This window comes from Anguilla rostrata, chromosome 5 (genome assembly GCF_018555375.3).
Source record: "Anguilla rostrata isolate EN2019 chromosome 5, ASM1855537v3, whole genome shotgun sequence".
NCBI classification, from domain to species: Eukaryota; Metazoa; Chordata; class Actinopteri; order Anguilliformes; family Anguillidae; genus Anguilla; species Anguilla rostrata.
In genome coordinates this window covers 16,002,089-16,026,432 of record NC_057937.1, presented here as the reverse complement: position 1 = coordinate 16,026,432, position 24,344 = coordinate 16,002,089, and the positions used below count along the sequence as shown (strand labels likewise).

The following is a 24,344-nucleotide window of genomic DNA, read 5'->3' as shown; positions in this document are numbered from 1 at the left end:
CAAAGTGATGAGTTGTATGTGGTGTGTATGTGTAGGGGGGGGGGGGGGGTATGGGGGGTATGGGAGGTGTGGGGTGTCAGAAGAAGGCCACAGCTCAGCTGGCTTGCCATAGTCAATACTGTGAGTCTTCACACCACATAATGGGAAGTGAAGTGGCTTGTTCTGAGGAGCAGGCTTTCCTCTGGTTTTACTGTAATAAACTTCTCTACTAAAACACCAAGGTTTTATTTTGAACTATAATATCCTTGCTCTTTATGAACTGAATTACTACTTTGATTTACTTAAAGTCCATAACCCAGCCACCAATATGTACTGGGTTTCAAGAACATTCCTGGAATGATAGGGTACATGTTCTTAGCACATGTTAGTCCAGTTTCCTGGATTTCTTTTCTTTGTATTGCACGAATGATGCTTCAGGAATAAACATTATTCTAGTTTTCTTTTTTCAAAGGTATAAAAAATGTAAATGGCAAATATTGATTTGTGTGATTCATGTCAATATCAACAGCATTGGCATTAACAAACCTCCCACTTCAATATTTTAATTCAGATCATTCTGAAAATGCATTTGACAGTGATCCTCCATCAAGTTTTTGTTCATGAAGATGTGGATGTTGACAGTAATTTGCATAAATTATGCCTGGAAAGTGTTTCCTTCTTCATTTATTTATTTTCTCTGTGACTTAATGACATAAATGACAGATCGATACAGTGAAAACTATACATAAAACAATATGTACTGTACGTTTGTGCATAATGTATAAAACCTTCACCAGCTGCACAAATTTACATCCTGTCAGACATGCACCAATAACCCATAAAAAACATTCAGAACAACAGCAAAAAGAGGATGCACAGTGTTATGAAAAAATAAATCAGTTTAAGAGATGTGATTTTTAACTTAAAAGAAATATAACACATATCAGCATTAAACATTTTTTATTAATCATTCATGACCAGAGATCAATGCACTGTAACATCATTGGCATGAACATGTGTCTGTGTGTGTGGTTGAGGGGATTACCATATTTTTCCCAGGTCTGTATATAGGTATACTCAATATCACAGCACGAGTGATGCAGTATCGGAAGAGTATGTGATTGGAATTGCTTATCGTGAAATGCCATAGCAACAGACCTGAAAACAGGCATTCCCCAGGGGAAAGCTCTCCCATTTCCTTGTCCTGAAGACTGCAGCCCTGCTTATGAATGTTGATTAAATTCATCTCATCTACCCCCCATATTTGTCATACAGTTGTTTATGTGTTTGGACATACCTGCTGCTTATTTGTAAAGGCTTCCTGGGCAACAACAAAGGTAAGAAGTTGAATTGAGAGGATTTCGTCCTCATATTTTGTTCGTATTTTCTGACCTGCTATATGTGTGTGTTTGTTTAGAGATTGATTGACAGACAGACAGACAAACAGATGGATAGATAGATAGATAGATAGATAGATAGACAAACAGACAAAAAGACAATACAATAGAAACAGCTTTAAGTGCTAAATCGCAGTACACCCAAATAGGATGTTAATGCTGATATGCTGATACTCGATGGACAATTTTTATAAGTTATTTTTAGCCCTACCTAACAAATGAAAACAATAAAAATCTGATTTTGCTCTTAGACTTTCCCTCGACATAGTGAAAATGGGACACTTGGAAGGGAGAGTAGGAATAGACACAGCAACAACAAATTACATAAGAATGATACTATGCCTTTTATAACCGGCAGTACACAATATTTGGCCTTTCTTCTCAATCTGAAATGCGCAGCAATATTTCTGAGGGCCCGGTCCATCCGTGCAATATCTTCCAAGCTCAAAATAGCTTACGTGCTCTTTCCCAGCTCCTGCTTATTTTCACCCCACAGCCCGTCACTGCAGTAATCTGATCAGTGTACCTCTCTTCACATTCGTTCCTTAAAAAATACACTTTCAAGTTTCCGACATCCCTTAAATGAATTAACGAATAAGAATGTCTAACCTACAGAGGTCAAATGAGGAAGGCACGCCATCATTACGTGATATAAAACTCAATTAAAATGGTTAATGAAGGGGCGATTTGGGAAAATTTCCCTCCTAGCGGTAAACAATAACGTGATTAAAAAGAATGTGAATTAAATGAGGCATGAATGCTGTGCTTGACCGTGCATTTGACAAGCTGACGCAACAAGCTGTTTATGTGGTTTAAACAATCTAGAAGAAAGTAGCAAAGTCCGCTCCCTGCAGAAAATCCGGCAATGCGGTCCCTTATTCATGTTTCTGAACTTCATATAAATGAGCCACTAAAGGAACTGTGTGCAACTGTTTTCCCCTTTCTTTATTTAGACACAGAACTGAACATACGCTCACCATCGTATGAATCTCAATCTGATTATGTAACTGCCAACAGTTCATGCAAAGAAACGAACTCCTTCAAACCAGGGTGCGACTGAATATTTGAATGTTTTTTTTAAAAATGTGCAGTGGTTAAAATTACTATCCTCAAAAATAACATTAAACTATCCATTTATAATGAATTTCATCATGTAAAGTTTCCTTGAGGAAACTCGAGACATTTCGAAAGGGCAATATATAGACACAGGACTTCAGGGATGAGACCTTTGACTTGACTGGGTTGCAATCAAGGAAAAACTATTTGCAAAAACAAGGCCTTCACTTTCAACTTCTGAGATGCACATTGCGTGCTTTCTCAGCGTCCCCTCTAACTAATTGCTTCCCTCTGTTTAACCCTGGGCCAGATCCATGGGGGAACTGACACATCAGAAAAGGAGCAGGTCAGATTGCCAAACAGTCAGTGCCAAATCAATGTGAGACATCCGCTCCTCGCACCGTCAGCTGGCATCGCCAACCTGCCCAGCACTTCCAGCCCATTCTTCCCCAGCAAGCCACAACCCCTGAAGCTGCTCCTTTTCCATGGTTTATTCATGTGCTCCTGCGTAACGTCTACAAGTGGAATGTTAACTCATCAGTTGCCTTCAGATTCAAGGCAGGGTCTATATATTTCAATGCTTTCATATTCTAGTTTCATATGAACCTGAGATCTGGTGCTGCCAAATAGAAGTAGTCATAAGTACAGTCCATAAGCATTTGGTCAGTGACACCATTTTTGTTGTTTTGGCTCTATTATCCAGCACATTAGAATTGAAATGAAACAATGAATATTAAAGTGCAGACTGCCAGCATTAATTAATAAGAGTATTTACAGCCATGCCGGGTGATCCGTTCAGGAATTTGTGTAGCCTTTTTTATACATGGTCCTCCATTTTAGGGAAGCAGAAGCAATTATACAATTGGCTATTCAGCTGTTGGCTAACTGTGAGATGTTGCATGATTAGTTCATGCACAAGAAAGCTAACAAAAGGTTGAGAGTTGATTCTAGGTGTGGCATTTGCATTTGTTGTCTGTTGCTGTTGTGTCTCAAAGGGAAGACTATAGGAGTGTCAATGCTAGTAAAGTAGGCCATCATGAGGGTGAGAAATCAGAATAAATCGATCAGAGACATAGCCAACAGATTGGGTGCGTTTATGTCCTAAACTTGATACAGTATAAGAAACACATTGGCGAGCTCCGCAACAGTAAATTACCTGGTAGCCCTCAGAAGACAACTGGAGAGGATGACTGAAGAATACTTTCATTTCTCACAATAAAACGGATCAAGAACACTCTCCAGGATGTAAGCATACAGTAGATGTTTCAAATACTACCATACTACAAAAGCATAACCTCAGAGGGTCCACCACAAGAAGCAAACCACTGGTGAGACTCAAGAACAGAAGGGCCAGGTTATAGTTTGCTCATTAAAAAGTGCATTAAAAAACTGTAGAGTTCTGGAACAAACTCTTGTGGACAAATGAGATGAGTATTAACCTGTACCAAAGTGATGGAAAGAGGAAAGTATGGAGAAAGGAAAGATCTGCTCATGATCCAAAGCATACCACCTCATCTGTGAAACATGATGGAGGCAATGTTATGCCTTGGGCATGTATGGCTGCCACTGGACCTGGTTCACTTGTCTTTATTGATGATGTGACTGCTGACGACAGCAGGAAGATGAATTTGGAAGGGTACTGAAACATTTTAGCTGCTCAATTCCAACCAAACGCCTCAAAGCTCATTGGATGGCGCTTCATCTTGCAGCAGGAAAATGTGCCCAAACATTCTGCAAACATTTTTCAGGGACAAAAGAGGCCAAAAGAGGTTGGACCAGCCAAATGTTCTTGGCTGGTCAAACCACCCAACCTGAATCAAATTGACATGTGTTTCACATGCCAGAGCCAAGACTGAAGACAAAAAGCAACCAAAATAAACAGGAGTTTAAGATGGCTGCAGTAACCTACAGATCTGGCAAATCATTACTAGGGAAGACACCCAAAATCTGGTGATGTCTATGGGTCACAGACAGACAGGCAGCTGTTGAATACCAAAGATTTGCAATTAAGTACTAAATATTTATTTAAGATTATGTTAATTTATCCAATTACTTTTGGTCCCCTAAAATGGCAGGACTATTTATGAAAATGTAATTGCTATGTACAGATCATCCGATATGTATGTAAATACCCTCAAAGCTGACAGTCAGCACTTTATGTCATATTCATTGTTTCATTTTCAATCAAATGTGCTGTAATACAGAGCCAAAACAAGAAAAATTGTGTCATTGTCCAAATACAGACTGTACTGTATGTCTGTACTCTGTTGTTAATAGGCTGAACATCAGCCCTGAGAATAGCGATGAGCTCAATAGTGATCAAAGCAGAGTGGGGTGAGGTCAGGGAAAGAAAGACTGAGTTCAGCCTACTTGATCACAGTTCCTGTATTGGCAGCATGTCTGTCTGTGTTCGCTTCACAGCCAGCCAGCCAGCCTGGCCTGCAGTGTCCCAGACAAATAACTTTCTCTCCACAGCTAGTCTGTATGAATGTGTCATCAACTTACCTGACCGTCCTTTCTTCATGATCAATGTGCCTAACCACTTCATCTGTGCTTTCAGGCAGTTGAAGTCGTTCTGCATGATTTGCGCTCTCTCCGAAGTCAACATACCTGACCTCCCCATAGTCAGCCTGTCTGGTCAATGACCACACAGCTCACTCCACTACACACTCATGAGAAGATATTGTCATTTCGTGACACTGTTCTGCCCCACTCCATTAACAAAATGAACGTGACACATTATGTTGCAGGACATGACCCTGCGAATAGAAATTTTAAAAAGCTTTCAATTACAGTCACGTTTATTTCTCTCTTATCTGTCCTCTCCCAGTCCAAACAGGCTTCTTTGTTTCAAATATTTTATGTGCGGCCTAAAAGGATTGTGCCAGGGACAGTAATCACTCCATAACTTTGAGAAATTGAGGGCCATCTGGCTCTTGTCTGGCTTGAAACTTCTGTCGGTATTGAAATGAGATCTGAAACGATAATGGAAATAAGATAGATCATTCTGCTTAATGAAATCTTAAAAAGGAAAATATTTCAGACCAAAGGCAGTTTGGATTAAAGAAAAATGCATCCATATCTGTCCTGTAACCATACTGTCTTTATTCAGCATGCCAAGTACCATTCTCAATAAGAAGCACAATTCTTCTCTGAATTCAGTGAGTGACTTATATATGGATCAGAAGAGTGCTGGATATTTTTTTTGTCAGTTTGTACTTCTCAAACATTTGATACTGAATCTATGCATTTAATTCTTGTAAATATTGAAATAATTAATATTCAGCTAGCACATGATTAGGCTTTTTACATACAATATGACAGCCAGGCATTATGTAATATGGATAAGATGACTGTAATGTCAATGTTAATGTAAAAAAAAATTAATAAAAGAGGAGCTTTACCAATCATGTCGTACATTCATAAATCCAGACGATGATTGGTTGATACTTCATAGCTATACTTCCAGGATCCATGAGGGAATTACCGAGTAGTAGCCACAGAGTATCAAAGAGTCACTGTCAGTGTTGCTCTATTGGTTTGCTACCAACTCGTTGCTACCAACCACATGCAGATGTCCTCCAAACTTTTACTTGTATCCACTGTACTTAACCTGAGAATGTCAGTGTTCTTAAAAGGGTATCTGGAGTAAACAATGAAATTCCCACTGAGCTTCTCCACTGGCCAGAAAGCTTTTAAAGCAGCACAATATAGTTTGTTTAAATAGAGTGTCATGGTGGCTCTTGGAAACATGACATGCCTAATGCCCAAATAGCAGCCTGGGTCCCTGACTGTAAAATACAAAAAGGCGACTGTTGGTTCATGTTGGCCTTTGTGTGCACAGCTGTCGTCAGATTCACATACAAGGAATGTTTGTCGAGCACTTTGTACCCAGCTACATGGCAAATGCCAACACCAGAGAGAATAAAAAAGAAGGTAGATTTTTCTGGGGGAACATCCTGTCTCAAGACGAAAAGGGTGATTTCCAGAACACTGCAATGGATATATAAAGGAAAATGTATCTGTCTGTTGGGGTCTTTAGGGAATTTAGGATGTTGGTGTACTGATCATGCTGTGCATGACTTTGTCATGTTTCACAATTTTTAAATGATCTAAATAATATTACATAATTACATAATATATTACTTTGTAATATGATATACAGAATTGTATGGGTTTTTCTCAATTACTATCAAGACTGTAGACAGACAGGGGTTATGTTGATTGTAGCAAATTTGTAGTTGTAGTTGATTTGCTAAAAACTAAGCTAAAACACCTATTTCACTCTGCCCTTAAAGAAATTATTTTTCTTGCTTCTTTATAATCAAGCTACGTGGTTCTCACTGGATATCCTTCTGTCAAGCCCTCTTAGTCCCACAAAGAATCCCAGAAAGAAACATTAAATATAAGATTGAATCCTGACAGTACATTTACATGCATTACATTATTGTGCACACGGTGTCGCCAGCTGCTTCTTTCCAGACTACAGCCAAGCTAGCACAGAGCAGGGTCAGAGGAAGACCTTTCATATGCAGCTGAGAAATGCAGTCGACGGCCGCCCGATCGACCAGCAGGGGGGGTCGGTGAATAATGATGAAACGTGGACTCCTAACTGACTGAACTCTCTTATACCCTGGGCGATGCAATCACTAATTGCACATCGCGCTATCGACCTACCAGCCACAGCCGGCAGTAGCCTGGCACAAATTTTATCCTAGGCCACGAGGCTCATCCATGTGCCACAGCACAGGGTCTCAACAAGAATGAGCCATCCAGCAGCACATTACTGGATCTTTTTAATATTTCACAAAACTTTTTAACAAAAGGGATTGTTTTTCTTGTAAATGGATCCTGAAATATAGCAAAATGATCATTTGTGGAATGCAAAATAATACAGATATATTTTATTGCCTTCGAATGAACCAGTTTTACATTATGGCGCATAAAAATACCATACTGTTAAAAAAAAAAATAAACAAAAATAGAATGGGTAAAAACACAAGACTTCAGATGAGTATTGATTTATTTAGTGGCATAAATAGATGAATAATGAATCTTCTTAGATTCTTGTCCTAATATATGCACAAGCTGAATTACTTGCTATGGACTATGAGCTGTCAGCATCTGGTAACTGTTGTGGAGTTGAGTCACTGTAAACTCTACCCTGTGGGAAATTATTTTAGATGCCATTACCACTGTGAAAAGTCCTGTCACAGTCTGTCAGGTAATCTATACGCAGAGGGACATAAGAATCTTATTTTTAAAGGGAATTATAATCATTCAAAATGAAAATGCATTTTGCCTGGCAGTATTGCAAATGGTTTGATGTTAGAATTCAATAAATAGCTTCGCTTTCTTATGTTTTTGGTTTTGGTTCTCAGATGTCACGATTCACCTAGTGCTGAGCCATTGCGTGCAATACCGATTCATTTTGTCTGTGTCTGGATGTTCACATGAGATCACATCGCTAGTAACGGTATTGACTCATGGGTGAAATGTATGAGCGAGCTGGATTCAAGCAAATAATACCTTAGGTATTAATAACCATATTTTCCGGGTCTATTTCGGATAAATACCATGGCTCACTCCAAATGTTTTATGCTATTTTTTGATGCCAGACCCTATGATCCCAGAAACTGCCTGTGGTAATAACTTGACTTATGGTTTATCTTTAAACCATTCCCAAAGTGATGAAAAAAGGCTATACAAAGTGCTGGGAATATTTTATTTAGTCATTCGTGGGTGGGTTTTTGAAGGATTTCTTTTTAGATCCCATGCCAGTGCTTTCAGCAAAAACAGGCAGAGGGAAAATCAAATGCTACACTTCGGTATGATGCCAAACTCATCCAGGACATTTGCATAGCTGAAATCTGCTGCGATGGCCCTGCATAGACAGACATTAGATGCACTGCCCCAAGCACATGGTCACTGAAGTGACACTCACGCTAGGAAGGACACATAACAGATGTGTGTGTGTGTGCGCATGTATGTGTGTGCATGTGTGTGACTGTCAGTGTATGTGTGTCTTTGTATTAGAATTTTTATATGCGTGTGTGTGCAGGTGTGTGACTATGTACGACTGGGTCCATGTCTGTGACTGTGTGACTGATGCCATGAGAAAAACTGATGCAGCATTCAATCAGAGCTGTTCTGGAAAATTATTGTTACTGACATCTGCTGCACCATGAGGGGTCTTGATATTTTGGTCGATCCTTTTCAATCCCCTTGCACCTGTCTCATTCCACAAGCTATGTTGGCTAACTGTCATTCAGTTGAAATAATTACTGTGGGTAAATATCAAGTCTAACACAAAATAAATATTTGGACGTATGAAAACCAGACAGGACATCACCATTGAGATCTTTTTAAAGGTTTATTTCAAAAATTGTATTTGTTCATTTCTTTCTGACATCTTTATATCAATTAATTGTCATTCATAATCAGTCATCATTAAAATTTAAATCACTCAGCTTGTTAAACAGACCTCCCGTGCATTCTTTTTCCAGCAACACAGGCTCAGTCACTGCAACAATAAAAGGCTTAAAGAGGGGCTGCTATGTGGCTCATCTGGTTAAGGCACTCGTTTGAGTGCAGGGATGAACCCAACCATCTGCAATCAAATCATGTCTGTACCAAAGTTTATTGTGGCTATTGAGATGATTGACAAGTACACTCGGCTTAACAGCAAGTTTCATTGATTTAATTTTGAATCCATTCTTTTTCAAATAAAATTATCATTTCTTTTATTTCATTGCTCAAAGGCTAAATCGGATATTGTGACATTGTTGTGACAGCGTCATTATGAAATGATAAATGTTGCCATGAAATGAAAAACGGAGAGAAAAAAGCTATTTGGAAATCTGATATTCGGAAATGTACCTTTATGATATAAAAGTAGTCTCTTGAAAAAAGCCATTTAAAAAAACCGGATATTACTAAATAAAAATGGAATTAATTGTAACAATGTTGTAGTACGATGAAGTAGTATTTTCTAATGAGTTAAGTATTATTTGATTATTCGAATTGATTAATTGAATTATTTCACTATTTATTGACCCATATAATAATTTATTCTTGTGTGTTTTGATAAAAATGGGATTTGATCTCTTACAGCATTTTGTAGTGCATCCCATTTCCATAACTGTATATCACTGGAAAATACATAATAGGTCACAATGGGAAAACATGCCACTGCAATAGTCAGTAGCCATTGGCAAATCTATGTTTATTATATATAGCATATAGTAGTTGCATTGCACCAGTCACACAGACCCTTTGTACATATGTTGTTACATCTTTATTTGCCTAATGCAGGTCATGGAGCTGCTGTGTAGTATACATCCATAAAAACCTAAACAATAGCCATGGCGGTGTGTAGCGAGCAGATGCGCAGTGTAATGGAGATGACTCATAACACCAGATTTAGCAAGTCTGACATTAACTGGGAACGAACAAACAATGATCACGCGCCAGACTTTCTGTGTTTTTGTGCCGACTGCCAGAAAGTGAGTTTCACGCCATATAAAGGACTCGGGTTTAAAAATGTGTCTCATGCATTGTCGAGAAATGTAAAATTAAATAGCGTGCTTAACACAAATAGGTTGTCAGATTGCTTGAAAAGAAAAGAAAATTGGAGGAGGAGAGTCTAAAGAGGTCATGGATGAAACTGCCTGAAAACATAAAACAGGAGGATGCGCAGAGATGCTGTCCAAATGCACCCCTCTTGGCAGAACACCTTGTTGGTGACATAATACAGCAGAATTATCTATGCTTGCCTCAAGAGGATGCTGCATGAAGGCAGGCCTGCGCAGTTTGTAAAAACCGACATACCTCCATGATTTGCCCTGCTATTATGAGTAATTGAAATAGATTGCCCCTGGGCAAGCCACGTGGACAATGTATTAGAGCGGAATTTGTGGAGAGCCCACCATATGCAACAATCATCCTTCCCTTCGAGATGCAACATAAAAAATAAAAAAAACGAACTAATATTCTCCTAAAAGGATTCTTCCCACCTACACCTCTGTGTTTTAAAAGCAGGGTGGGGGGGGTTAACTGAAGAACCACTCAGTAGTGATTGCGTAACCTCAGCATTAGATCGGGAGACAGGGAATGTGCACTGATGCTAAAATAATTAGATAGCGTGTGTCCACATCCATCAGCATTACTTTCAGGGCCCTTGGCTACTACTAACACGCAGGATTAGCAGGCAGCAGTCAGCACGTAGCAAGGAAAGCATCAATACCTGGAACTGGTGATAAAATAAAGCCACTTCTATGGTCACTTACTGACCTAAAGGGTTCTCATCCTGTGTACACTGTCATTGGAAAAACACTGGTCTATTTCAGAAAACCAAACAAAACTTATGATGCTGACAGAAAATAAAGGTGCAGCTTTGTTTCATTTGCACAACTGTCTGCTTTGCACATAGACTAGATTATAATGCAATAAACAGCCTAATGTTTAAGTTACTGCACAAGCTAGCTTTCACAAACATTGCAGCATCAAAAAAATTTTATCAGATGTAAACAGTGTTATGGTTTCCATAGTGTGAACTCTTTAAAAAAGTATTTTAAAAAAGATTTTAAAACAGTTAGAAATATAATTACAAATTCCAAAGCACAAATCCATCATTTAAAATAAAAAGCAGGCAAACAAGCGTTGTAGTTGACAAGCAAAATATGACCAAACGACTGAAATGAATCAGGAAATGTAATATTTAAATAGCGTAGGCCTAAAACCACCATTCAACAATATTCTTATTTCTTGGTGGGAGTGGGGAAATTTTGAAGTCTGCAGGTCTTGATGCACTTTTCTACAAATAGTTCTACAGCCGGAAACATCCAACCTAGATCCCCTTTGTTAATTCTGTATGATAGCTCATTTATCTAATTCGATTTTTGAACAAGCGAGATAATCGCTCCACTACAAATCGAACGTTAGGTCATTATTTCTCAACATGTTTCATTCCATTTCAAAGGATGAAAAAGCGCCCTTTACAACATAGCTACATGTATGTCAGCAGACCCTTTTTAAAATAAGATCTTTTCCTCCCTCTTATGATCCATTCTGGAACTGCTAGTTCGCAGCGGCTTTTTGAATAACACGCAAACAAGCACATATGTACATGAACCTCTCGAACAAGCACACATTGCCTTTTGTGTTAAATCATTAATTGTTCCCACATTGCATATGATATTAACCATATGCATTGAACGATATATCATCTTTAGGACGTAATTCACATTTTAACGCATTATCCATATTTTTCGACGCGTGATATCCACGGAGCTATGGCGATGTCTCAAGTTAAATAAATGAGAATATTAAAATCCCGGAAATAGGTAGCTGGAAAGAGGTTCACTTCCGTTGTGTTCCGTCTCCCTAGAAACAGTCACATATGGCTGCTGCGATTAGTGGTGAAGGCAGTCCGAAGCGAGCTTGCAATTTAAGTTTTCCTGCCAGAACCAGCCGTGCATTTCGTATAAATTTATTAGCATGTATGAATTTATTGTAATACTATTACGCATTTGTATTAATTTTTGTGGAATTCAAATATAATCCAAGTTTTATTTAAAAAATATATAGGCATACGTTTATGATAGTCTAGCTAAGTAATTTCAGGTAGGTTGCTAGCAAACAAGCGAGGCATATGTAGCTGGCTGTTTTTATCACTAGGTAGCTAACAATAGTTTGTGTTGCTAACATTAATATTCACCATCAGCTATAATAACTACAGTGTCGTTGTCTGCATTGTATTGGTACCTGACTACATAAAAATGTGTATACTTTCAGTAATTATTATAAACTAGCTGCTTCTCTAGATATAAGTCCGCTAAATACCAAACGTTAGCTGCCAGCTGGCTACTTAATACCGCAAACGCCTATTTATAACTGGGATAGCTCAATTAACTCATCTGAATGGCATTAAAATGGAACGTTACCCGGGTAATTTAGCTGCGCTATACTTGTTTGCTTGCTAACTAAGTATTGGCAGTTCAAGTATTTTATTTTTACAGAGATGGAAGAAGACATTTTGAGCACAACACTTGCATACAAAAAAAGCCCCAAGACCTCAAAGAGAACATCCTTCCAGGTACACAAGCAGAATGAAGTCAGTTAGATAGCTAACGTTGTAGCCATTTGAGTCTTTGAATACCACCAGCCTGACATTAACGATTTCCTACCTATTTCTTTTATTAGCTGACATAGTTAATTGATTAAAGACCACATCAGAAATATGCATTTCGTATTTCTGTTTTACTGTTTGTATGAAATAACATAGTCTAAATAAGAACACAATGTTTTAACAACACAAGTACATTTATCAGGATATTTTGTATTATTATTAGTATTATTATTAGTATAACAGAGTGTGAGTGTGTGTGTGTGTGTGTATATATATATATATATATATATATATATATATATATATATATATAAACACACATTCCATGTACATACATGTATGTGTGTATTTCTCAGGATGAACTACAAGCTGCTATCACTGCCAGAGCACGTAAGATGAACACTGAAGAGAGTTACTCTTATGCTGATGACTTTGATGATGATGGTAAATAATCTGAAATCTTGTACAAATAAAAATGAAATGCTATTTTTCTTAATCGTCAACTTATTTCTGTTTGTGAGTTGATGACCGCACACATGTATTTGTCTTTTCTTTTTCTTAGAATGCCCAGACTTACAATATGCTTCGAAATTAACGTGACACTCCTTCCATCGTTTTTTTTTTACCCTGTAGATGCATTGGAGCAGCTTCTGAGTCTGAGGAAGAAGAAGATGGACACTTTCAGAGCGGGAAAAAAGAAAGCGGTGGAATTTAAGGTGTCCGACGAGGACCAGAAAAGCGCGAAGCCGAAGCGGGTGTCCTTCATGAAGACCAGACGGAAAGGCTCCCCCACGCCCAGCAGCTCCTCGGACCTGGGGAACGCGGAGAGGGGTGAGACGGAGAGCGGGGTGAGCGGCAGCAGGAGCGGCTCCTCCCAGTCCTCCCGCTCCGACAGGTCCGGGCCCAAGTCCGTGCAGTTCCGCCTGGAGCCGAGCACCTCGGACGGGAGCCGGTCCGCCTCTCCTGGGCCCCCGTCCTCGCAGAGGAGCGAGGAGAGGCAGGAAGTAGTGACCGGCATGGAGGAGAACTGGGGAGAGGTGGGTAAAGAGAGACAGGAAACACCGACCGATGGGGAGCGATGGGAAAAGGCGACGGGCGGAAAGGGGAAGGAAACGGAGACTGACGGACGCAGGCCGGTGGGAACACCCATTGCGGAGGACAAGGAGGGACTGACGAGAGTGGAGAAGGAAGCACCTGTCCCTCAACCCCGAGAACGAAACGTCAGGAAGAGCCCGCGCTCAGGTTATAGTGAATGCCGGCTTTTTCTTTTTTCTGCCAATGTGCTCATCTGAGGTCTTAGTATTCATATCGATGAGAGACCCACTGCGGTCAAGTCTCAATGGTCTTGACTTTTTTATAAAGGAAATAAGTTTGTTGCAGATTATAGAAATGACAAGGTGCATTATGTGGTGCGCAGTGCCCTCTTGTGGTGAAAATATATCAAACCTCCTTGTAAGAGGGGGTTAGGGTTACGTTAGACTCTTTTAAGATATTAAAGAGAAATTAAATGGGGGAGGATTAAACTCAGTCCTTTTTTACGGTTTGATAATTATTTCAGTTTTTCCAGGTTTTTTCTCTATCCAAAAAACCCCTGATTTTATGTTTCTGGCTGAAGGACAATTTCCATAAGGCCAGTTTTCATAACGCGTAATCCAGTGGTAACCAACCCTGTTCCTGGAGATCTACCGTCCAGTAGGTTTTCATTTCAACCGTAATTTGGCACACCTGACTCTACTAATTAGTGGCTCAATGAGATCTCTAACTTTTGAATGAGGAGTGCTTTGTGAGGGCTGGACTGAAAACCGACAGGACGGTAGATCTCCAGGATCAGGGTTGGTTACCACTGCCGTAATTCCTTTATACTGCCGGATAGTCACCATGCCGGATAGTCACGAGAGGAATTCAGATTAAGTTCATGGGCTCAGCAGCTGCTGCCCAGCAGGGTATCAGAGTTGGGGACCTAACGGTGACAGACTCAGCTCCTCCAGCTCTGCACAACACTGCTATCACAGTCAGATAAGGAAAAACCTACCCCCATTTCCTCCTTCCCCCACACACAGGCAGTCCCCTCAGGGAGGAACGGCCGAAGCCCAGGCCCCGGCAGCGCCCTCCCGGGGAGGGGAGCCAGGCCGAGGAGGAGAGCGCGTTCGGAGGGGAGGTCAGCCGGCCGCCCACCTCCTCCGTCTCCATCCCCCTGTCCTCGGCCGACAGGGCCAGCAGCGCGTCCTCAGCTGGGGAGAAAGAGGCCTTCAGAGATCCCAGCCCTCAGGTTAGCCTCCTTAGCGCAGCGACCTCTGTGAGCCTCAGAGCCAAAGGGAACTACAGCACAGAAACTGTGGACAGGAAGTTAAATGTTCTCTCAGTGCATTTCAGTTTATTTTACTGTTATATCTTGTGTCAGACATGCATTATCTTATAGAAAATGATTGGTTTGTTTGGTTGGATATGGGACTTTCCTGTTTGCTTGTCTTGGCATTCCCATATTGATAGCAGAGGTCGTAGTGGTTAGAACAGCCTGTGAATATGGCTGGACTTTCATAATTGGGAGGACAGTGGGGAAGAAGTACGCTATTTAAAAAATGCTTCTGGCCCATGTGTCTGTGTTCCAGAGGACAGAGGAAGACCGGTGTATCTCCTCCCGGTTCAGTCAGTGTTCATCATCAAGAGGACAGCTGTCGGACACTTACAGCAGATCTACAGACGCGTTGGACGGTGAGGGGTACATTTTTAAGTGTGTCTAGGTTCTTTTCAGAACCTAGCTGTGATTTTTGTTCATCGCTAAATAATCACTACTGACTCATCTTCAATTCTTCCGAATTTGCACAGTCCCCCGAAGTCACAGATCTTTTGTGCCATTGCAAGAGTTTTCATATGAAAATTCAAAGCTCGAAAAGTCATACCTGTATTTTGTGGTTCTTTTCAGGTTTGCCGGAGCAGGACAAGCAAGGCAGCAAGGACGAATACAGTTCCACGTCCTTTGAGGTTAACCAGGTTGGAAAAACAGAGCAGCCATTGCCATTATCAGACATCCCCCACTACACAACACTGGGGTATACAATGTGCAGTAGCCGTCTCAACCGTGGACAATTGGTATTTTTTTAAAGTGTCTTTGCAGAGTCAAATGTTTTTTTATCAGCTAATTTAAAGAGTTCCATTTAGTGCAATAAAAGGCAGTGATTCCCTGGCTGGTCTTTTCAGACAATGATCAGACACATTAGCATCTTGATACAATTGACTAGAATTGTTTGCCGTATTTCAAATATTCCCATTGTACAAGTGTCTCCAAAGGATCTGGCTTTTCGAACAATTTAAATTAATTAACACAAAAAGGGCACTTAGGATTCTGGAACATTCTTTGGTGCTGTGGGGTGCACTGCAGTCAGTATAGAGCACTGAAGTGGCAGAGGACCTGATAACATGGACGTTTGTGGCTTTCCCCAGGAGGATGATGAGAAAGACTTGAACAGCGGTAACAGCGGACAAAGTCACTCCACAGATAAATCACACGATAACAGGTGAGTGCCTCTCTTTCCGGGCCCTGTCAGTGTATCATTATTTTCTCCCTCAGCTATTGAGTAAGCGGTTTGCACCAAAACAATGCTCTGCTGTCATATCAATGTCAGAACGTTCATACGACACTGAATCCGCATGTTTTAATCTTTAATGATCTGCCCAGCAGAGCGGTATCAATTTTCTTTGGGTTTTTTTGTGGTGTGCAACTTAAGTGTGTAATATTACCCATTACACCACAAATGAAGAAAACATTTGCTGATTTCACGTTGCGTGATTCTGTGCATCCACCCTGTGATTCTGTGCATCCGCACTGTGTGATTCTGTGCATTCGCACTGTGTGATTCTGTGCATCCTCATTGTTTTTTTAAGCTCTCAAGGCCAGAGCAAGAAGAGGCCTAAAAGTGCCCTGGCTCAGGCTGCGGAGTCTCGATACCTGGGGGCTTTGAAGGTCCTGGATGACCTTGAATCTCAGATAAAATCCCAGCCCGATATGGCAGACTCTGTCCGGGCCACTGTCTACCAGGTAAAAGATTGCTTTTCCCACACAGCCCATATGCTGTTACTGTGTACTTTTCTATATTGTCATGTATTATTTTGCAAACAATTTAGCATACTTCATTACTTTACATTTGCTTTTTCATTTAGCAGATGCTCTTACCCAGAGAAGCAAACATAAAAACATAAAATGTATATAATTAGTTATTCTTTTTGGGTAATTAATTGTACTTCTTGCTGAAATGTACTCTACCTGTCATGTATCCATGTCATAATGAAAAATGAATTATTTCTTGTTCACATTGATTTTATATTTCAAAACAATTCACAGGAATGGTTGAAATCCAAACAGAAAGTAATAAAGGAAGCAATTAAAGTTAAAAAGCTGGAGGAACAGTTGATCGAAGAGAAGAAACAACAGGTGGGGACATTTTTTTTTTTCAGATTTCAGTTGGTCTGGATCAAAGGCCCCTGTGAACCATTCATTACATGGCAGGGACAAATTTCTAAAGTGCATTTACCTCTCTCTGGTTGTGTACACCCAAGAAATGACCGTATAGAAATTCCATTACCTATATATTCATTTTTATTGCTTTAAAACAAACACTTTTGGCTACCAGCAGAGGGAGCAGTCTCTCCATTCTTCCCTGCAGTGCTGCAGTGGCCTACTCTGGAAGTGTGTGTGTTTGTTTTTTCTTGGACGTTCTGGAACTGTCCCACTGTTTTCCATGCCCACGGTCGTTAATATTTCAAGGCTCCTCTCTTTAGCTGTGAGTCATTAATGATTGTGCAAAATATTGAGAGTGAGTCACTGGCCATATTACATTACATTTATTTGGCAGATGTAAGTGCATACCGAAGGTCATTGAAGCAACTGCAAAACACAGGTCCGATAAGGTACAATACTCTTTTTGTGATAGTTATTCATAGCCATGGACACATTAAGTCCAGTTCACACAGCAAACATTACTCTGACCTAACCTGTGCTCAGTCAAACTGGGAGGCACGACAAGCTACAACATCAAGGTAATGATACAAGCATATTGTCGCATATGTGAATCACAGAGATCCAGGACAGATCAGCGGTTACAAATGGGGTAGGAGGCGGTGGCTTAGCATGCTGAATCACTATGGTTTCCGCTGGGGGAAATGGCAGGGATTGTGGGGGTGTGGAAGTACTGTGCATCTGTGGCCGCTTTCATCTGGGGAGTGAAAGTTGTGCTGAGCATTTTAATGCTGGCGACCGTCTGGTATAGAATATCTTTTAGTCAATTTGCTATCTGTCACATGGGGTTATTTTACTAGTTAATTATCTGCCATAAGGTACTATCCGTGCTCTATTTAATTTGGAGCAGTTCTTCAAAGAGTGGATTTCAGGAGTCATGTGAAAGATTAGTCAAGTTGGTAATCATGTAAATCAATCGCGTTTCCCAAGTATCCAAAGATTGCGATCCCACGATCAAATCAATCTATTTTAGTTTCATTAAAAGTGAGTCACATCCTTCATCTTAATGATAACTTTATTCATTTCCCCTGAGTGACCAGCTTCTTTGAAGAAAATTCATTGATATTATATGAGACTCTGTGCATGCCCATTTTAGCATGCCATGAATAAAAAAAGTATTGAAGGTAGGGAGTCTGCTCTGTTTCTGAGCCTTTCCATATGGGTAATTCTGGGTATGGAATTATGTAAATAGGGGCAATTATGTCTCTTAATTAAATCTTCTCATGGATTGGATCAGCACACCAATACATCTTCAGGTACGTGCTTCGTTTTCCGTACTTTCTGTCCTTGGGTATTCCGTTTGAAGCCAGCACCTGCCCTCCCTTACAGGAGGAAGCTTCCAGAAAAGTGGACGCCAAGTCGTCCTTCGCCGCCTGGAACGAGAAGAAAGCGGAAACGATAAAAGCGAAGCTAAAAGAGAAGCAGGAAGTGATGAAAAAACTCCAACAAGAAATGGAAGAAAAAGCGGAGAAGAAAGAAATGGCCAAGAAGGCAAGCTTTGAATATTTGATCATAATGAATGTTTACCTCACTGTGTGGACTCCTGTTTGACTGCCTTAGTAAAGGTTCTTTTCTCTAGTGCAGACAGGGCCACATAGCCAAGATGGAGCAGGCTAGGGTTCAGGAATTGTGGGTATTTGTAGGTCACTGTCGCATTGGTCCCGCAATGTGCTACTTTCATCCCACCCACCCACACGAAACATTTCTCACTGCTTCCACATTGTTTTTTTTTTTCACCTGTCCTGTATTTTCCCATATTTTTTATATTTTGTATGAAGGAGAAAAAAGTTCACAGAAAAATGTTAAGTGTTAAATCAGCTTATGTGAGTTTATGTGAATTCGGCAGTTAGCATTTATGAAAATAAATCTTTTGGTGGATAAATTACTATAAAACTTGATTTCAATTCTGAGCGGTTTCTAATTTTACAATCAGGCCTACAGTACATTTAATAGCATTTTTTTCTGTTCGAGTAGACCATCTCTTTTCTTAAACAGACCAATCCCTCTACCAGCAGTGTTTGCCCAATTCATAATTACCCAGCATTCTTCTGCTCTCATCTCTGACTCCCACCCCCATCAGATACATATTTTCCCCACTGATTTAAAAATGGTTTTTCCCCCATTCTTGTTGAAGTAACGGTTATTCCTGCTGTACTGATACCTACTTGTGCATTTCAGGCCTTTGAGAAATGGAAAACGGGGCAAGATGAGTATCTTAAAGAGAAATACAGAAAACAAAAGGAGGCAGAACAGAAGCTGAAGCAGAAGAAGGAGGAGGAGGAAGAGGAACGAAAGAGAAACTGCACGTCCACCCTTTCAGAATGGTAAATACCCAACTGATATCCGGGGCCTTATCGAGATGGTACAGAATGATGGCACTAGTATATAAAATAACAATGAAATTATAGCGAATGAGATTATATATGATGAGATTGCATTATTGATAATAAAAGTTATTGTATACCATATGTAAATATGTACTAAAAACATTGCAGAGGACAGGAAGCTTTCAGATGTTGGCTGTCAGTGATGTGTTATCGTTTAAATGTTTGTAGTGCTCAAAATGTATTTCAGATGTGTGCACAGGTCAGGATGTATTCTAAAGCTACAGCCATCATTTTACTTCATAATTTGCTTGGGCCTGTCAGTTAATACTTTACTGAGGGAGTAGTGGACAGTCATGGAAAACCAAGGGCGTGTGACGCACATTAAGCGAATTCGGAAAGAATCAATTTTTGCAGTTAGAATGGTGAAATTTGTATTCCGACTTCCTCACTTGCGCTAGCACTTGCATGTGCATTCACTGACTGCTGTTGAATGAAGCAGAGGCATTAATGAGCATAACCAAAAAGAGGCATGGGCTTGATGTTCACACAGTAATAAGTCCAGTGGTAATTCAATTAACACAATCAAGACTGATCTGGCTATAGTGGACTCATGTAAACTCTGCAAGAGTTGATTTTAAAAGCACCTTTTATCCTACATAACAAAAGACAAATAAAAACTAAACAATTAGTAGGTGCAATGGACATAGCTACTTCATATAGGACTCTCAGAAGTTCTGTACAGCATGTACATCATTTATGAAAAACTGTTTCACAAATGATTCAGGAGTCACGTAAAGAAGAAGGACATCCTTGTGGAAGTAAGGAGGAAACGCAGAGAAGAAAAGATAAAAGAAGAGGAGGAGAAATATATGAAAGAAGAAAAGGGTAAAATGGCTTTAGAGATGTATGAAAAATGGCTGGTAAGTACACAGAGGGTGATTCCATCCTCCCGTTTTGTGGTTTGTCCAAAAGGGGGAAAGACAACACATGGTGAAAATTTAGTAAAATAGTATTAATGTTTCCATTGCTTTTGCAGTAAAGGATTTAGCGTTGAAAGAATGCTTTATTCTCCCAGCTAGGGTGTCGGATAGCCCCAATGACAACAGCCTGGGACAGCACCTATTCTGTCTTTGCTGATAGTGAACCACAAAACTAAGAGTGTTGTAGGCCATCTAGCTAGCCACCTATAATTGCATGAGCAGGGTAGGTGTCCTGCTTTGGTGGCAGCCTTTCAGGGGTCATGCATGGCAAAACATGGCAAATCGTCCTCACCTTGGAATAAAATGGCCTGACCAGTCCCTGAAAGTCTCATCACTCTAAGTAGTGCACTTTCCGTTTCCACAAGTAAAGTTTGGGAAACAGGAAAGGAACGAAAGGTCTGAGTCTAAATTCCATACTCTATAGGGCTATATGTTACTAATGATTTTTCAGTACCAGTATCTTAATGTGAATCATTGAAAACCACTGCCATATTTTAAATGAATGTTAAATGACTTTATACTGGATTGGGTAGGAATATTTGGCTGTGCAGATGAGGTGCTTGGAAGGCATTAGGATTGGGAAACAGCTCTGGCTGTGGATGAAATTGTGAAGTGACTTATATTGTATCTTGTGTTTGGTAATTCTTCCAACTGGCGAAGTTGGTTTGTCTAATGTAGACTTGTGTCTAATGTAATCTGGTCTAATCTAGATTAGACTGGTTCCCTGGCAGGGATTGCACTCAATTTCAGTCACATTGCTTTCACTGTTGTGTTCCCAGGAGGCTCCCTCTGAATGATTTGTGTATGTGCATGATTCTGTTCCAGGTAAAATAGCTGGCTAACAGAATGTTAGACACCACTGTACAGAATGAAATGTTCCAAATATAGGCTAGAATGCTAACTACCTAACTAGTGATATTTTTGGAACTAGGAATGAGTTATTTTATTGTAATGCACATTCACCATGTGTTAACTTTCCTTTAAAGATGCAATACGGGTTTAATTTGACGTCATTGGCCACACAATTTGAGCGTCGTCCTGTTCTTACATTTCTATTGATACCTGACTATTTTCACCAGATTAAAGGGCTAATCTTTTTTGATATTTGGTGGTTGTCGCATGCAAACTGCTAAATGTTCTTTGATATTTGGCGAAAAAGCCTTGATATTATTCTTGAACTAATCTTGCATACATTGCAGCCTACCGTATTGCATCGTTAATTTTAAATAACAAATTTAATAGTTAGTTTTACCATTTTGAAATTGTTCTTTCAATCACATCAAATGATTACCAAACTCAGCCTTATGTTTCTTAAATTTGTTATAGACAAACCACAGAGGGTTGATTGAATATGGCCAAAGGTTGGGCCTCTTCATGTAGCTAGAATACTGCTACCAGGCTCTGCCTAGAAGTGTCATCTGCCTGATAACAGTGGTCTCTATGGTGCTGTTGGATCTGATGTAATAAAAACATTCATTTCAGTTGTATGTGTGCAGCCCAGAGGTCCATCGTGGATTATGCATTGAGGGATTGGATCCAGGTCGGAAGTTATCCCTCTTTTCTCCTCCCCCCACAGAAAAGGAAGGAGCGCCAAGAGAGAAGAGAGCGGACTCAAAGAAAGATACGCGCAATTCTCCAAGACGAGCCCCCTCCTCCGTGGAGCCCCCCCAACAAAACCGTACCTTTTGGAAGATAATCATAACCGCTTATTTTCTCCACTCAGTCGCGTCTGTGTTTTTATATCTGTTTTCTCCCTCGCAAGAAAGTCGTAATTTTACACTGAATCACACAATTTAGGCTCAAATGTATTGCATGTGTTTTTGTTTTTTCATGATCTACAGTACTGTAAATGATTGTGTTTTGCAGAAAATATATTTTTCATTGTGCAATTTTCATCATTGTTTTGTTTTATTTTACTATGCACACTGTGGGGAAGACATATGAGCACAACCCACCATGCATTACAGCCAGGCATTCATGATTTTCTGATGATTTTCTTTCATTCTGCTTTTGATCTGTGATTTAAAAAAAAAGAAAAAAAAAACATTTTCTGGCCTAATAGGAACCGGTGCACCTGATTGTACATTGATGTCCATTGAAGGGCTTGTAATTAGCCCGTGCCTTTTCACGGTTTATTTTTAAGCAGAATTACCAAGAGGCTGCTAAACCAGACCCTGACAATTTTGCTGCCCGCACAAAGCAGCTAAAATTGTGTGGCCGTTTTCCCATGTAATTTGTGTTGTTTCTCCTGCTTCTCCGGGGGCTAATTAGCAGGATTAAAGTTATAATGGTGTCCGTCAGCCATGTTCCATTCAGAGGCAGCTTCTCATCCGTGAAGGTGTGCTTTCAGATCCTCACTTTGATAATTTGACAGAAAAGAAATGGAAATATATCTTTTTTTTTTTTTTTTAACTTTCATGTATAAATAGACCCTCTTTACACACCCTTTACACGGGGTGGTTGCATTCACATTGGCGATGGTTATGGCAGTCGAGCCCCCATCCCAATGCGTGCAAATAAATCACCTGGAAACCCGTAAAAAATGCTTTGAATGCAATCTGACGTTCGTTAATGAGGCTCGGCATATTGGAGAGGCGCGCTGACGCACGGTCTGGTCACCGTCACGGCGGACGGGCAGGCAGCGGACCTGAAGCCCCGGAGAACTCAGGTGTGCGCGCAAAACAGTTATTTTCACGGTCTGTTTGGATGAGGCCATCTCAATTTTAAGTAACCTCTGGACTTGCCAATCTTGACTGTGTGATGACCTCAATTGACCTGTTCCACTGCGGTTGCAGTATCGTCTGCCATTTCCTTGATGTTTGTTTCTGTATGCATTGCAAGGTAGAAATGTACTTCACACTCTGTTCCAGAACATTCTAAAAAGTCTGGAGATAGTGGGGGCCATGGAAGCCATTTCACTTCATTCTGGTATTCATGAAACTTGAATTTGTTTAGCAGTGCATATCTTAGATTGTGGGGATATCATAACAGTCATTTTTGAGGCTGTAATTTTGGGGTATCGAGCAATTGTCCTGTTAAGTGGCCATGTTGATCTTTGGCTTGCAAACAATGTGGCTGAAAATCAGTCACCAACTATTTGAGCTGTTTGGGACTCTTTGATACATACTGATAATTGTCTTTCAATTTAAAATGACTTGCCTGTGTAGCTGCTGTTGCAGTTATAAATTAGTTGCTTCAAAGTTGAAGTCCTTTTTCATGTGGTGATTCCATTATTTTGTCCAACCCCTTTATAGCTTAAGGAAGCTTTTCTGGATTAACCACTTTAGGCCTGAGCGATTGTTGGACGTGACATTGTACTCGTATCTCAAAGCTAAATGTTTTGTCTTTGTGACTAATCGCTAGATCATGCCAGCTCAGAGAACATAATGGAACTTAGTTACCAAATGCAATTAGTGTACCATAATGTATAATATGAAATCATATGGAACAAAGCTCACACATGGCAACACTGTTCATGGTGTAATAGTATTCAATGCATGTTGTCATGTTGCTGTGCAATATGCTCCAGTGCTGTATATGCATCTGGTCTACACAAAAAAGATTTGATTGGGTTGTGTGGGGAATTGCCAAAGTGAGATAGAGTAGCATTGATTATTTGCATTACCATGTAAAGGACCTGTTGCCGGAGACATAAAGAAGACCAATCCCCTTGTCAGTTACAGTCTTGATTAGAATTTGTTTTTCAACAATAGGAAGCTGTGTACAGTTCTTATTGTATTATCTCAGTCAAGACCAAGCCAAGGGGGAAAATCTGCATTTATTACACATTCATTAGCAGCAAATTTGGAGAGTGCCCACTTTGAAAACCTTCCAATGCAGCCATTGTGTGCCCTAATGTACTCAGGGGAGACCACAAAAGAAGCTCTACAGCGATTTAACGTCAGAACACAGCAAGTGCGATTTGTGTAAATGTCGGTTCTTCATACTGAAATATTCCGAATG

General features: G+C 40.1%; 1 protein-coding gene across 4 annotated transcripts; it reads left to right on the top strand.

The window, feature by feature from the left end:
* Window positions 1-11,795: 11,795 nt before the first annotated feature.
* map9 (microtubule-associated protein 9) lies at window positions 11,796-22,274 on the top strand. Of its 4 annotated transcripts, none has more exons than XM_064335349.1 (14): window positions 11,796-11,932; window positions 12,452-12,528; window positions 12,918-13,005; window positions 13,195-13,803; window positions 14,622-14,830; window positions 15,171-15,273; window positions 15,485-15,552; window positions 16,003-16,076; window positions 16,444-16,597; window positions 16,901-16,990; window positions 18,404-18,565; window positions 19,253-19,398; window positions 20,186-20,286; window positions 21,958-22,274. In XM_064335349.1, exons 2-14 carry the CDS (start codon window positions 12,454-12,456, stop codon window positions 22,176-22,178), a joined length of 2,100 nt encoding a protein of 699 aa, XP_064191419.1. In that variant the 5' UTR covers window positions 11,796-11,932; window positions 12,452-12,453; the 3' UTR covers window positions 22,179-22,274. The 4 variants fall into 4 exon arrangements, with proteins under 4 accessions (XP_064191419.1, XP_064191420.1, XP_064191418.1 ...); XM_064335350.1 differs by having other exon boundaries at window positions 11,810-12,056; XM_064335348.1 differs by lacking the exon at window positions 11,796-11,932 and adding an exon at window positions 12,111-12,380.
* Window positions 22,275-24,344: the final 2,070 nt, after the last annotated feature.